Below are 14,380 nucleotides of genomic sequence, written 5' to 3' on the forward strand. Positions count from 1 at the left end.
AGGAGAGTGATTGTTGGACTCCTGAGGAGCTTGCAATTCGAGGTGCGGCCGCGTGAGCAAGTGCAGTAATAGGAGCTGCTTGGACCGTGATTGCGTAGAAGCGCGAAGTATGGACCGAGCTATTCTGGATAAGGGGTCGGTCGCACTTGAGAAGGAATTATTTGCGCTTGCGAAAGGAGGTTAGGAGCAGAAGTTGAGGGTGGAGAAAATGGTTGTCGACGATTGGCTTCGTGTCAATCAAGGAACGGGACCACGGCCAAGACAGGAGACGCCCTCCTAATAAGTGGCAGTCGAAATACAATATTTCTTTGCTCAATACCGTATATCTGTCGTATATTTTTCTGTTGCTCTCGGTCAATTGGCGCTTTAACTATTACTTTAAAGTTGACTTTAAGTTAATAAAATATTTGTAAGTTTCCGCCGTATATTCTCTCCCCTGCGAGGCACTACCTGGTACCGCAATTTATGTGGACAGCGAACTCTTTATGGCTTTCATTCGATTTCGATATCCCATCATTTGCGTTCAAGAATCAGGCTGTGGTCTCAATGAAGCCGTCGACCCTTTGTCTACCTTCTCCCCTCTCTTTGCCCAGCTTGTCTTCAGCACGCTTTGCGTCCTCATTGCACCACCCCATCGACAAAGATATCGACGTTACATTTCCCCAGATCCAATCAATTCCACAGGCAATCGGACACTCCCTCCATTGGCTAAACACGATCTCATGACGACGCGGCGTCGAGGATAATTCTGCATGCGGTTCACAGGGATCTGAATCACATCGGTATATCTCTTTGGGGCATCCAAACGAGCGGACAAGATTTGATATAGGTTAACAATTATCAACAGTGACATTTTTCCTCCATCTGGGCACGCAAAGGCAAACATGGAGCTAATCCAAAAACAACACACAGAGTATAAATGTTACTCGTGGTCGTTTACGACTGGTTACCTGATAGGAAGGCTTCGAGGGGAATCGGTGTAGCGGTGTCAATGGGGATGCAATAACTGGGATCAAGCCAGCAATATGCCTTGATTTGACAGCAAAACTATGTGAGTGTGTATGAAGAAATTTTATTGATTCTATAATTTCTCAGAATACAGGTGAGAAATGTCTAGATTAAAGTTACCTTGTCTCTTATCACGTATTCTGTATCCAAACTATCTTGTCTCCTACCACATACTAATTGAACCACCAAACAATCCACCTAAACTCCAAAAACCACAAAACATCACAAACCTGAAACCCATCCAAGCCCCTAACTGATCAACAACCCATCAAAAAAACCCGACAGGCCACGAAATAAGAGCCGCTGCAGCAATGGCGGGGTAAAACCGCACATCACCATCTCCAACCTGCCTCACAGAAACAACTGGTTCAATATCAAGGCCGATCATCTCCCGTTTAACTACAATCACAATCACCAAGCCGCGCTCATGTGACACTATCGTACGACCCTACGTTTCAGACTTTGTACTTCGAGTAAGTGTACAGTACACCGCTTCTGTACGACATGCGAAGTAATTATGTGTTACGATAGAGTATTAGGCCGCACTAAATCAAACCAACACAAAGCCACAAGCAGCTAACTCCCAAAACGGCTCAGCAAGCGGATCTCGGAACGGTTGCGGCGTTTGGGCTAAGCAGTAGTGGGATACCGGTTCGTATTCTGCGATCACGGGGTTCGTATTACAGAGTGATAAGAAAGAGAATTCGGTTTTGTGTTTTGCGGGAGATGTGGGTTTCGAGAACTTCAAGTGGATCCCAAATTTGTTAGCTTGTGGAGATGGAAATCGGAGTCGCCGTTGCCACTGAAAGATTGTTTCGGTGATGAGAATGGTAGTGAATTGAGCAGGGGAATAGGGGCATTAAAGGAATTTGCAAAGGCAGGAATCTTATTGATGTGGTTTACTCGTATTTATATTCACCCAAATTCCTCATAACTCATGTACAAATCCATCACCGGGCCATTCTCCATCAATCGTGTAAAGTCCAAAAAATGTGTGTAATCCACTCATCAACAACAACATGCTCCCCACCGCTTCAGCGTAACTTGAAAACAACTGTAAAGATAAGAAATGGTATCTCTCTTTCTCGTCAAACGCCCGACTGTGACCCAAAATGAACATCGTCAAATAAAACACCTTGCTGCGATGATCGATGGACCGCCAAAAATGTTGTAAGCTAGAACAACCAATGTACTGTATCTTGAAAATCGCAGGTAATCAATACTCCCCCATACGCCCATGCAAATCATTTCTTCGTTTCTCTTCACTCCACTCACAGCTCCAGGATGCATGGTTATACTTTTCAGTGAAAGATAATCAACTACCGTCTAGGTAGGTTATTAGCACCAAACCTGGGACCACCTTGCGCCATACTCTGACGAACAATCATTTCCGCTGCGGCAGCTGCAGCCAGCCTCTCTTTCTGTCTTGAACGATCTCTGATATATGGGGCCGCTTCTGGTCGCATTCTGAGGATTCGCAAGATCATATCATCACTCGGGTCAGCCTGAGCCTCTTTGCGTTTCTCCTCTTTAGCCTTCCGCATAGTACCGAGATTTCGGGACATCATGATACTCTTCGCTCTCTTCATAGAAGTTGTACCGAGGAGGGAGCCGAACGAGGTTCCGAGTGATGCGGGAGCAGACAACCGGTTGCGTTGTTGCTGAGCACGCTGTGCAGTTGCAGAGGCCATACGTTCCGAGGTGCGGATCAAATTGTCTGTGGTGTCGAAGTAGAAGAAGTTCAGAGTCTGCAACTCGTGATACTTTGGTGACTTGAGCACATCGGCTGGTACACCTAGAACTTCACCCGTTTCATCATCCCGAGCGTGGAAGAAGTCGAATAGCATTTCTAGCCATTGGAAAACAGTGTCCAGCTCGGCTTGTGTTAAAGGTTTCTGTGAGGATGGCTTATCTGAGAGGGGAGGGACTAAGAGACCCTCGATCGCCAGCAGGACCTCCTTCCATAATCTCGTCATTACCATAACCATGGAGGCATCTGTCAAGGTTTGTTTCATGATCTGGAAATTTTCGTTGAAATATGCAAAGAGAGGTTTTAAAGCGTTTTCTTTTTCCAACTGTGTGACTGCTGGAGGTGCAATGACAGATTGTCGATTCTTCCAAAGACTGGTGACGGAAGCTACCGAAATGCCTCCTCTCGACATTAGGTGTTTCAAAGCCTCCTGCGACAGCGAGCTGTTAATGTATTGCGACAGCTGGTACATGTTAGCTGGCTGATCCACAATTCTTGTTAAATAGCTTACCTTGTCCGTAATAACTCGTGTCATGTCCCGTTCTGTTCTCTTCAACAATCTGAAAGCTTTGCCAAAGTGGAATTGAATATCGTCACGTTCTCCTTCCATGCTTATTCGCAGTAACAATCTCCCTTGGGTGTCTAAATTTAACCAGTATTCTCTAGGCATGTAATCGCTGAAATGTGAAGGATCTAGCTTCAGATTTGTTCTTCCCACGAAATCGTGATCACCAAACGTGTCCCAGTCCCATATTGTCGCAATGATCATGAGAGGTCCGGGAACAGTAATATCAACAGATTCATCCCAGCGTGGATTCAAATTTCGCATGACTATTCGTGTTTTTGCAAGACGCTTTCCGTACTCATCTCCAAGGACCACGTAAGGGTCACTCGTACCGTTTGGATCACAGGCTTTGAGATCTTCACCCTCTACGATCTTGATTGTAAAGACGTATTTGGATGGGCGTCTTTGCTTTTCTCGAGGAGGTGCAACTTTATTGAGCACATCCGCACAGGCATCTACATTCATCATCTTCTCCAGAGCATCGAGTTGCTGAACGCCATACTCGATGTTGTTGAGTTTTACAAAAGACTGCCGCGAGTAAGTAATCCGAAAGGTAACGGAGTCTGAGTCTCAACATACTGTGGGATAGAACTGGAATGGTTCGATCTTCTCCTTGTTATTCCAGGCATCCTTTGCAAGTTGCATCCACTTTTCTTGTTTCGTCTGCTGTGCAGCTGCCTCTTGGGCTGGGGACAACCGATCCATCTCTTTATTGAACCTTTGATCCATGACCTCGCAATAACGCCCAAGCCCTGCTCCGAATGCTTTCGACAACGCCGTCATAAATTTTGCATATTGGACATCGTTGTCCCACTCCAATTTGAAGATTTGATCAGCTGTTTCATTGAACATCCGGAAGATGTCCACGATGGAAGAACTGTGACGTTCCTCGTCGGTTGGATTATGGTTTGGATTATCAGACTTGATTTCGAAACTGTCATGTTGAATAGCACCATCAACGATGCTCAGCATAGTCTCATCAATTCTGCGGATCCAGCGCCACACAAAGTCAGCTAGGACGTCTTCAATATGAAAGGCAAACGGCTTGCTTGGGAGAGCTGCTTGGTGGATTCGGCGTATTTCTACGAGCTCCTTATACAGATCAAAGCCATCCTCGACGCTGATTTCCTTTTCTTGGGCTTGAGCGACCTGCATGATGCGCTGAATTAGATCATGAGCGTCATTCTCGAAACTAGGAAACATCGTTTCCACCAAAATTGTCAAGGGATTAATACCCATGACTTCGGGGTTTTTGCGATATCGTTTCTGAGTCGAATTACAAAGCTTTACCACTGCCTTCCCAAGCTGAACGACGTGGTAGAATTCCCATTCTTCCTGGTTTTGTGGCACTTCTGCCTCGAGATAGCCCCTATATACTGCGGCCGCTTTACCGCGAAGACCTTCAGTAAGCTGTGCTCTATAGGAATCAGCATCAGCTTCTTCTTCATAGAAAGAAGGGTCATTGTAGATATGGAGATCTAGAAATGCTAGGATCATTCCAGGAGATTCCGGCTTCTTGTCGTAGACATGCTGTAGCACGTTGTAAAGGTCACGCAGAAGGCCGTCATATAGATTGGAGAGGATCTGTCGATAAGTTGCAAAATCTTGAATCGTCCAGTGTTTCTGGTCGATTTCTAGCAGCCCAACGGGTGCTGTATGGTGCTGAGACCGTTTGGGTTCGGGTGGCGGATGCTTTACAAATTCAAAAGCGGTGTCTAGATCTTCCAGAAGTATTTCTTGGTCAAGAAATTTCTGGGCTGCAACATCCAGAAATAGGACAAGTCGGCTGAACTGTGGTACCCGCCAGCGTACGCCCAACTCTGTCATCAGCTCCATGGAAGGCTTCGATAAAGGAGCACTGGCTGCCGAGCCGTCGGTTCTTTCCGGTGCATGAACTTGATCAAAAGTCATTGCGTGTAATAAAATTAAACGGTAGTAAGCGCGTGGCTCAGAAGGTATGAATGTATAAGTAGACTCTTCGAGAAAAACCCGACTGGGCTGGTTCTCTTCAAACGACAATGCACTCATGTCAACAGGTGCGTCGAAGGAATGAAAAGTATTCGACTCGACAGGGCTAGAAAGTGATTTTGATAACTCAGCATACGCCTGCTCCTCAGCATTGGAAGGACCGGAATGAATCACTGGCAATGGCTTGTTGGAACCTCCCGAAGACTTCACAAGCTCCGGTCTCGCCTTCAAGATATCACCCATCATATGAGAGAGGTCTGGTATCTCCGCCTTTTTCCACGTTTGATAGCCTTCCTCTAAGTCGAAGTCGTCGCTCCTCAAAGTTCTCTTGGTGTTAGAGTCAAGACAATGCTGATATGCTTTCAAATCCATTAGAGCTGCTTCCTCTGTCCATAATTTCCTACTCGCGTCAATGTCAGACTGTACTTGGGAGCTTCGAAGGCCAAATATCTTCGTCACGGTCTGTACCATTACCATGTCCTTGACATCCAAACTTAGCGGCGCGGTTACTTCAATGGTATGACCGCCACTTGTATCTCCTTTGTCGACCGTAGTCAAATCTTGGTCGTTTGTGAGGAGCTTTTTTTCCAATGTCGCCAATCGGCCCATAAGCTCAGGTCGATCTTTATCATTGCCATTATCCTTCAGTGTGTTGCTAATCAGTCTCACAAAGAGAGCGACATGCCGGTCGACCATGGGTTTCCAAGTGTCATCGTCTGGAGCCTTCCCCTTCTGTAAAGCCTTCGTCGCATTGGAGTAGAAAATCAAAACTAAATCCTCCACACGCCTCTCCTTGTCCATTCGTTTCCGAAACCCGGCCTCCGTAAACGCGGTATATGCCTCTGCAAATGTCCGCTTGACGGCAGCATCGTTAAACCCAGGAAGTCTCTCTCTGCCAACTAATACGCCTTGCAATCGCTTTTCTAGTGGTGACATGAATCCGTGGGGGAGCTTGGTTTTGCCTGTTGAACTGACAAGCGAGAAGTCCTGGATCAGTTCCCCAATCATCACAGTCTTTTTGACAGCTATCGGCTTCGGCGCTGGTACATATTGCTTCCTCTTCGCTCGTGGCTGGAGAAGATGGTGAAGATATGCCACTCGAAGGGCATATGTATATGCATCGTTGAAACTGGGTACCTTTGCTCGCTGTCGCGACGCGGAACCGGTTCGTGACAAGGCAGCTCTATCACTGCTTTGGAGACTATTAATTCGTCGGTTTGGTCGATTTCGAGATGCGGTCGACATGTTGCGCGGCGATGGGGAGGAGCGCTTCGAATCGCCGTTTGGTATGGTGGGGTGTATCCCCTGGGGTTGGGAGAGGCTGTCGAGATTGAGGCAAGAGGGTGGCTGCAACACGATCCAAATAATAGTTCTGTCCCCCCGCTACTTGAGCGACAGATTTGTTGACGTTTGTTATGGCCACGAAGAAAGTTGTAATATGATCTTCGCGGTGAATCTCGTGGTGGGTGTTCAGGGGAGGCTTGGACCCTGTCGTCTGCAACAGGCGGGGCCAGCAACCGCCGTCTCTCAAAGGCCGTTGGATAAGTGGCTGTCGACGATATTTCGTTAATTGTCTTCAGTAAATCTAATCTTTTTCATTCTATTTGAAACGAAGTTTCAATTTGAGCTACCTTATTTCCTGTTCTAAAGAATACTAATACTTTGCCGAATAGTAAGGAGGCTCTACCATATTTTACGAGCCGCCCTCGGCGTGGGCTTGCTGAAGAGAACTATTTCAATGCTATGGCGCCCAATTTTGCAAATAACAATATCATTGTATCTTGGAGAGAGGATTTACATTCATTCTCAAGCTTACCTGTAGTTTGGAAAATATTGTTCCTTTTGACTACGGTGACGTAGCGCATACAGGACATGGATCACGCTGCCCAGTTTACAGTCTCGCCTATATCACTTATCGTTCATTAAGCACAGCTTCATAAGTTTGATAGTGAACTTCAGATATAGTTAAACTCTTTCTAACAGGGGACACCCAAGTTTAAGGACTTGTATAATAACATGATAAGAAAAATTATAATATACCTAGGCTAGGTATGTTTTACTAGCAGTAGTATTACTTAGCGTAGAACAGACAAACGATTCTTTGTAGACTACTTTAGGAATGTGGAGTTGTCGACATCAAGCTTCTCTAACAGCCATTATCCATGTCCTGGAAAGAGAAGTTTGATTTCGTGCGGAGGAGCCCCTCGCTTGTCTACAATATACTATTAACCCGTATCGACAATGTCATTAATTGTATGCTAACAACCTGGAACCTTTATGTTGGATGTCAATGGCCCATCGGACAATGGTTACCGATTGCGGCCCGGTGCCCGACTTTCTGCAACACTAAAACTAAATAGTGGCCCGAGCGCCTGGAGCTCAGAAACAGCTGGAAAGACCCTTGCGTGTGCTGGCCAGACGTTAACTCCAGACCAACGTCGTTCTGGGGATACTTTGAGAAACGGACAGTAACGGTTTCTTCCGGCTGTCACTAGATACAACACGCACTCTTTTTCTCCCCCACCACCTGTCACCATTCTCTTTCTTGTTTTATGGTCGGTCTCTACCAAGGATGCTTCAGCTTGGGGTAACGCTGAGTGAAAGTACAACGCGCGAAACGCACCTCCAACAGGATTAAAAAGAATATGGCTGCCAGTCTGCCAAACCTAGACGCAACGAACAGCGAAATCATGTCGCAGCCAGAAGATTTGGTGACCATTCCAAAGACTTCGTCCTCCTCGCAGTCGATAAATGATTCGACGTCAAACGGCGATTCCTACGAACAGGCGGAACCCTCCCAGCTGGAGAGTTCGGGAACAACGCCAAAGGTCGTCATGGATCCTAGAAGGAGGATGTCGAACTTGTTGAAAGATAAAGAAAAGGAGTGGACAGCGGTAGCGGAGAAAAAGGGGCCCCTACGTCTACTGGATTTGCCAATGGATGTGCTCAAGGAGATCGTGAAAGAGGTAGGCTTCTCTGGATTCTAAAATATACTCCAAGCTAAGCAACTACAGGTGACTCATACAAATGATTTGACTGCCTTAGCACTGACGCATTCGGCCCTTCATAATCTCGCGATCCCACACATCTACTCGCGATTCGACATTGTCTGGCCAGATGCTCATGCTACAACAGATCCACGAACTGGTGTAGACGCACTCACTTATGGACTCGCTACGCTCTGTATGGGAGACATCTATCCAAATCATTCTCGGCAACAATCATTCACCTGCACGAGCTGTGGAGCAGTCAATGCCACTGAATGTAATCATGAGCTGAAATTGGGGTTGACAAACGGGCAACGGCGTTTGGGCAACCAGTATCCCCAATTCACACGAAAGTTCTCTTTGGGCAACGGGCCATCAGACTGGGTTCAGGAATATCTAATCACCAAGGAAAGCGGGAAGATGCTTGGAACACTGGTGGCTTTAGCAGTCGCACGCATGGTCAATCTTGAGGCTTTCGTTTGGGATATGCCTACAGGCGTGCTGAGAGATGTTTGGCTTGCATTATCTTCTTTACCTAGATGGAGTTCCGATGAAGATTGCCGCCTCGAGCGAGTCTGGGTAAGATGGCATGACAACTCAGACCCAGCCAACGCAACTGTGGCTCAGCCATCAGGATCTGCTGCTACCACCACTCCCCAGATGCTGAGTGGCAGTACGATGACTGCCATTGGATGGACCCTTCCCCCCGGTTTTACGAATACTCCAACTGCTCCACGTTCATATGCCCTGAGCCCTGTAGAATACCCGACTCTGAGTGTCCTCCCTCCGTTGAAAAGCTTGTCCGTTCTGGACATCGACGAGCTTGATTACCTCGATGAGATGAGCGTGTTGATTGCAAAATCCAAAGACCGCCTCCGAGAACTCCGCGTCGGCATCTCTCAGAAAGCTATCACCAGAGACTTCGCAATACCATGGGACGGGCAAGACTTACACCAGGTTGACCACAAAGCACAATGGCCAGGAGCGAGCACAGTGGGAGAGAGGCGGCTTGGAGGAGTTTTGGGGATCCTCTTGGGCCGTATCTATGATATCCGGAAGAAGCACAGGACACCAAAGCCGAACAGACAGGACTGGAGCACGACGCCACCCTCTACCTCGTTGCCTGCAGAAGCCCCTCAAAACATGGCAGAGGTACCCTTCCCAATTGACACACAGACTGACGACAGCCTGCTCAATCAAACATCACAAACCCTGGTATTTACCGCACCGGGTATTGTAGAGTGGCAGGAGAATAAAATACCACCTTTGCTCTCAGAAGCACCATCCCCTGCAAGCAATTTCAACACACAGGACCAATCTCTCCCTCAGGCTTCTGATGAACTAGGGTACACAACGCCTTCGGCTGTCCCAACAGCACCGATGGACTCAACACACTCTGACTATCACTCTCTTAACACCCTCATTTCTGCCCATACACCACCTTCATCAGCGGGCGTGCCCATACATGACATGCTACAGTCAGGCTTGGTTACGGATCTTCCGCTGCGACGAGCCCCAGCGCAGCAAGCAAGACATAAACATCTTTCTAATGCTTCCTCTAAGGAGCGGGAGAGACTTGACGGGAAATTGAGGCTGCAGACTCTAGAGCTAGAGCGTATTCCTTTATCGGTTGCAGTACTACAAAAAGGCTTTGACTGGTGTGTGCTCACAAATTTGACAATTTTAGACTGCACCCAACATGATAGGCTATGGATTATGTTGCGGCGACACTTCCAACCTTCCCCTACAGGTGCTACTTCCTCCAAGCATGCGTCAGGCGTCAGTCTGCAATACCATCTCAACCTGAAAAAGATTCATACGGATGCTGCTACTCCATCACTTATATCGTTTTTGAAGGAAACCTTGGCACCGAACACATTGGAAACTTTGTTCCTCCAAGATCGAAGACGCTCTAACACGGCCAGTGTTACAATTGTAAGTGGTCAAATTTGACAAATATTCTGTGTCCTGCTAACACATGTGTGATTTTAGGATGCCATATATAAGGGCCCCCTAAAGAGACATCGTGGAAGCATCAAGAAACTTTTGCTGGACAGCTCAGACAAGATTCCTCGTAGTCCAGCAAGCTCATCTGACAATACAAGATACAGAGCTTGGATGCCCAATCGTGACGTACTGAACTTTATCACCAGTGGCCGTATGTCAAACCTCCGAGAACTAAGTATTGCAATTGACTACAAAGACTGGGTAAGTTCTGTCAACATCCTACCTCTCCATCTATTAACACGTCGGATAACAGCATCAATTTCTTCAACGCTTGCCAAACATTTCCCATTTGCGGTCGCTCAATATTCCTTTTATTGCCGACCATGTTACGACTGCCTTTGATCCAAAAGAATTGGCTCTACAGGTCGTCGATGTAATTGTATTTAAACCGGAGTTGGAGCTGTGCTACATGGGCGTTGCACATAAATGTTTTGAGATTTTGGAGAACCGTCCGCACGAAGAGAATCATGGGGCTGCCGAGGCACATTCTCATAATGGGAATGGTGGACCTGGCGGTGTACTAATAGATGAGGATGAGGATGAAGAAGAAGAAGATGCAAGTGATGACGAGGATGATGACGAAGAGGAGGATGACAATGGCACAGCGATTGCACCAGTCGACCCCGACGAGACAGAATCCGAAGTCTCTGATCACGAAGGTACTTCCGATACAAGCTCTTGGGATGGATCTGATGATGGCGAATCGGGAGGCATTAGACTTCGCCTGCGGGAAATCCTCTTCTACGACGATAAGGTCGCCATATTCAAAGCTCGTCACGGTAAACTCTGAATAAGTTAGAGACGGAGCGTATTATTTTTCAGGACCTCTGAAAGTAGGAGGAACAAAATTAGCGGAAGCTTGCCTTACATATGTTCTGGCGTTATGAAGCACGTTGGAAAGCATGGCTGTAATATTGCCAATGGAATTCAAAAAGCGTAGCGGTTCAGTCTTGCAGCAGGAGTTCTAGCAGGTGAAGGAACTGACGGCGTAGATCTTGGGAGGCCACGCACGATACCAATGGGCAGTTGCCTTTTTTTCTAAACATTCCATGCTTTTCCGGATCTGCTCTTATCTTTGCTATGTAAGTCATGAGGAAAGAATTTCTAAGCTTTCTTATTGGAAATCTCAATCAACATGCACTCACTTTCTTGTGGTTCAGTCAAACGGCAAACTCTACCACATTCGTCATATTTCCCAGACTCTGCCAATATGTCCCCTACCGAAAATTGTGCACTCAACATCTGCCATGGTCCGGCACAGCAAGATTTTCATTATCTCTGGGCAAAGGCTCAACAGCTTGTCTTTCGTTTGCTCTTGGGAAGCTTCCCAAACATCCTCACTATTCCCATAATTGAGGCCAAGCAATGTGTTTTCTCTCCGCTGGACGAGTTTCAATTGTTCGAATGGTCGGGGAAATGAAGTCCCAATGACTATCAAGCTCGTTGTTACAAAGCTGCCGGTGTAACGCTGCTGGTGATCTCGCTGTTTGATTCTTTTTCTCAAACTTTGTGAAGCAGATCCGTATCTGCGGCTCGGCGGCACCGTGATTAGGTCGCACTTTTGATTTGAGAATGGAATTATGAGCTGACTATCTTGATGGCACACTGAAATTCAGTGAAACGTCTTACAGCAGTTGCAGACATCGGGGGTGAAATATTTGTTTCGAAACATTTCGCTGCAACATCTGGGTATGTACCAAGTACCTGTCTACTCACACGAAACACATCTAACGGCTCAAACCCACGGCACGATCGGGAAATTCTCTCTGTATGCTTACTTTCTTGGCAGGAACTACGATCGCCCTTTTTTGTTGTGCATGTTGCTCTCGACATGTTGTTGACCCGAAGAAATCAGATGATGCTTTTTCCATCATGGCTCAGACGGTTCGCTTAACTCTTAGAATGGGGAATCATCAGCATAGCTTGGAACCCCCCCTGCAAACCTCAAACATCCAAATACACCTGTCCCACTTCCTGATTGTGGAAGTCACGCCGCAGAGCATAGCCTTACGCGTGGGGACAAGCTAGAGTAGCTTGTTGACTTTGAGGCTCATGGAAGGGCAAAAGACCCCAACCAACGAATGGGAACCGTGAGCATTGAAAATGGTTGTGCGGCTCGAGACCCAATGGTAGCGGACGTAAATTCGGCGAAGCCTCGCTCTGGAGTGGATTATTCTCCAGTAATAGGAGTTTCCAACGAGGCTTTGCATTATTCCCCATACTCTGGACCTTCAGTTGGGTAATAGTTATACAGAAATGCAGGTCCCAACAGAATCTGAAACAAAATGCTGACTCTTCTTTTCTGTTACCGGAGATCTTATTTGCTGAAATCGCTGTTGTGTGTTTGTTTGCGCGTTTGTCATTGTATCAAGCATAGCGTTAGCGGCCAAGTGGTATACCGCAAGTTGGAGACCCAAGAGTCTGTTCACACCAACTGGTCTACCTGGATTTTGACATTCTAAGGATGGGATATCCATACAAACTCTGTTGGAGTTAATGCTCACGGTGAGTTGGAATCCATAACTGCGGATTCCAGTGTCTTTACGTTCACGACTCATCCATCGATGCCCACCGGAAAGGGCGCCTTTGCGAAGCAAACACTCTGGGTCTATTCTTGACGCTTACGATTGTTATGATTCTGCTCCTGCTAACATCATAGCAACTGGATCCTGCTCGTAACGTAGGTGAAGAAAGAGGCTATCGCAATCCGTAGGAAATAGAGAAGTTTTGGGAAGAGGCTGTTGAGTTGGGCCCTGGCTTCGGGGACTACTGTACCAGCTCTTACCGTGAGAATTTGACCTCAAACTCCGGTCAACCCACATGGCAATGATGGACGTCAGCGTTTCATTAGACGATTCGGAGTCGGAAGTAAAGCAAAGTCAGCAATTGATTGTCGCCCGGCAAACATGGTAACCGATGCGCGTGTATTTGTCAATTGCGAATGAGCGATTTGCGTTCTCTTACCATGGCGCACATGTATGTCATGACGCTTGTCAGAACAGGACAGCATCCACAAAAGAAGCACGGAAGTTTGTGGACCTTTTCCAGGACGATTGTCGGAGAGCATCATGGCGCCATCGATTACAGACGCTCGTACCATCATACCACGATGGGGCCTGGTTAGACGCCATAATCTTATTGATCCTCGAGAGAGGCCGAAGCTAGTGCGGTTGTGTGGCACAAACCTTTTAGCTTGAAGATATATTTAGGAAAGTTAGGACCTGCTCGCTAAACTCCGCCCATGGTTGGTGTAAACAAGTGCGCTTGTGTACCGTCGGCGGGTAAAAAGTAAGCCTATGCTTAAAACTTTGACGTTACTGGTAAAGTAGCCGCTCTTACCAACCCTACCAACCCTAAAGCGGTGGCTTTGTCAACATCCCCATACCGCGATTCGCTGCTGCCCTCTTACACTTTGTGGCTTTTCTGTAGAATAAGCATCTAGCCCTGACAAGTGTGTTTGTTGTGGTCCAGTTGACTGGACGCCTTGCCGAGTCTGTCGCCGAGAGGCTCAATGGAGAGCGCTTGAGCCGGCAACACTTCTTAATTAGGACATGACCATTACGAGAAATTGCGGTTGCAGCTCTCCATCGCGCTTAATACCCATGCGGACATGCCAGCATGCCACGACTTATTCCCAGACAGGGGAGAGTTGCAACGGACCAGGGTGAGTTCTTTCTAGAACACCACTGGCTGGTACGGTTCGTTTCAGATTCTACAAGGGACATCCGCAGCACGAGGTGGTGACAGGGAACGTGAAGATCATGGACTGTCGTCGATTTCACCCCGCTGTGATCAACAGCTCTGTCCTGCCTTATCGTGCTTTCAAGGTGGTGTCACCGATAGCTACTCTGTGTGAAATCTGTAGGTTTAACTGCCGATCACAAGGTCACACACCGTCCTATTCAGGTCAATTGATCCCAGCATTCTATCTTTGAGTTGTGTGAGAGAGCTCTACTGAAATGGACAGGACTGACTTAGACCCAAGCGAGCAGTCTCTCCTAATAGTTAGATCTCACAAGCGAGGAGCCTTGAATATGGATACAATAGAAGCTATGGTCAACGATGATCGATCGAGCTCCATCTCGAAGCTATCCG

General features: G+C 47.2%; 2 protein-coding genes across 2 annotated transcripts; one reads left to right on the forward strand and one right to left on the reverse strand.

The window, feature by feature from the left end:
• Positions 1-2,130: 2,130 nt before the first annotated feature.
• GLAREA_00328 (C2 (Calcium/lipid-binding, CaLB)) lies at positions 2,131-6,536 on the reverse strand (the record flags this gene model as incomplete). Its single annotated transcript, XM_008085086.1, has 4 exons — positions 2,131-2,334; positions 2,391-3,221; positions 3,270-3,851; positions 3,903-6,536. The coding sequence occupies 4 exons, from the start codon at positions 6,534-6,536 to the stop codon at positions 2,131-2,133; spliced, it is 4,251 nt and encodes a 1,416-aa protein (XP_008083277.1).
• Positions 6,537-7,936: 1,400 nt separating this feature from the next.
• Positions 7,937-11,075, forward strand: GLAREA_00329 (uncharacterized protein; the record flags this gene model as incomplete). The annotated part of the gene is made up of 4 exons (XM_008085087.1): positions 7,937-8,257; positions 8,306-10,213; positions 10,271-10,486; positions 10,539-11,075. 4 exons carry the CDS (start codon positions 7,937-7,939, stop codon positions 11,073-11,075), a joined length of 2,982 nt encoding a protein of 993 aa, XP_008083278.1.
• Positions 11,076-14,380: the final 3,305 nt, after the last annotated feature.

Source organism: Glarea lozoyensis (assembly GCF_000409485.1).
Source record: "Glarea lozoyensis ATCC 20868 chromosome Unknown GLAREA3, whole genome shotgun sequence".
In the NCBI taxonomy this organism is placed as follows: domain Eukaryota; kingdom Fungi; phylum Ascomycota; class Leotiomycetes; order Helotiales; family Helotiaceae; genus Glarea; species Glarea lozoyensis.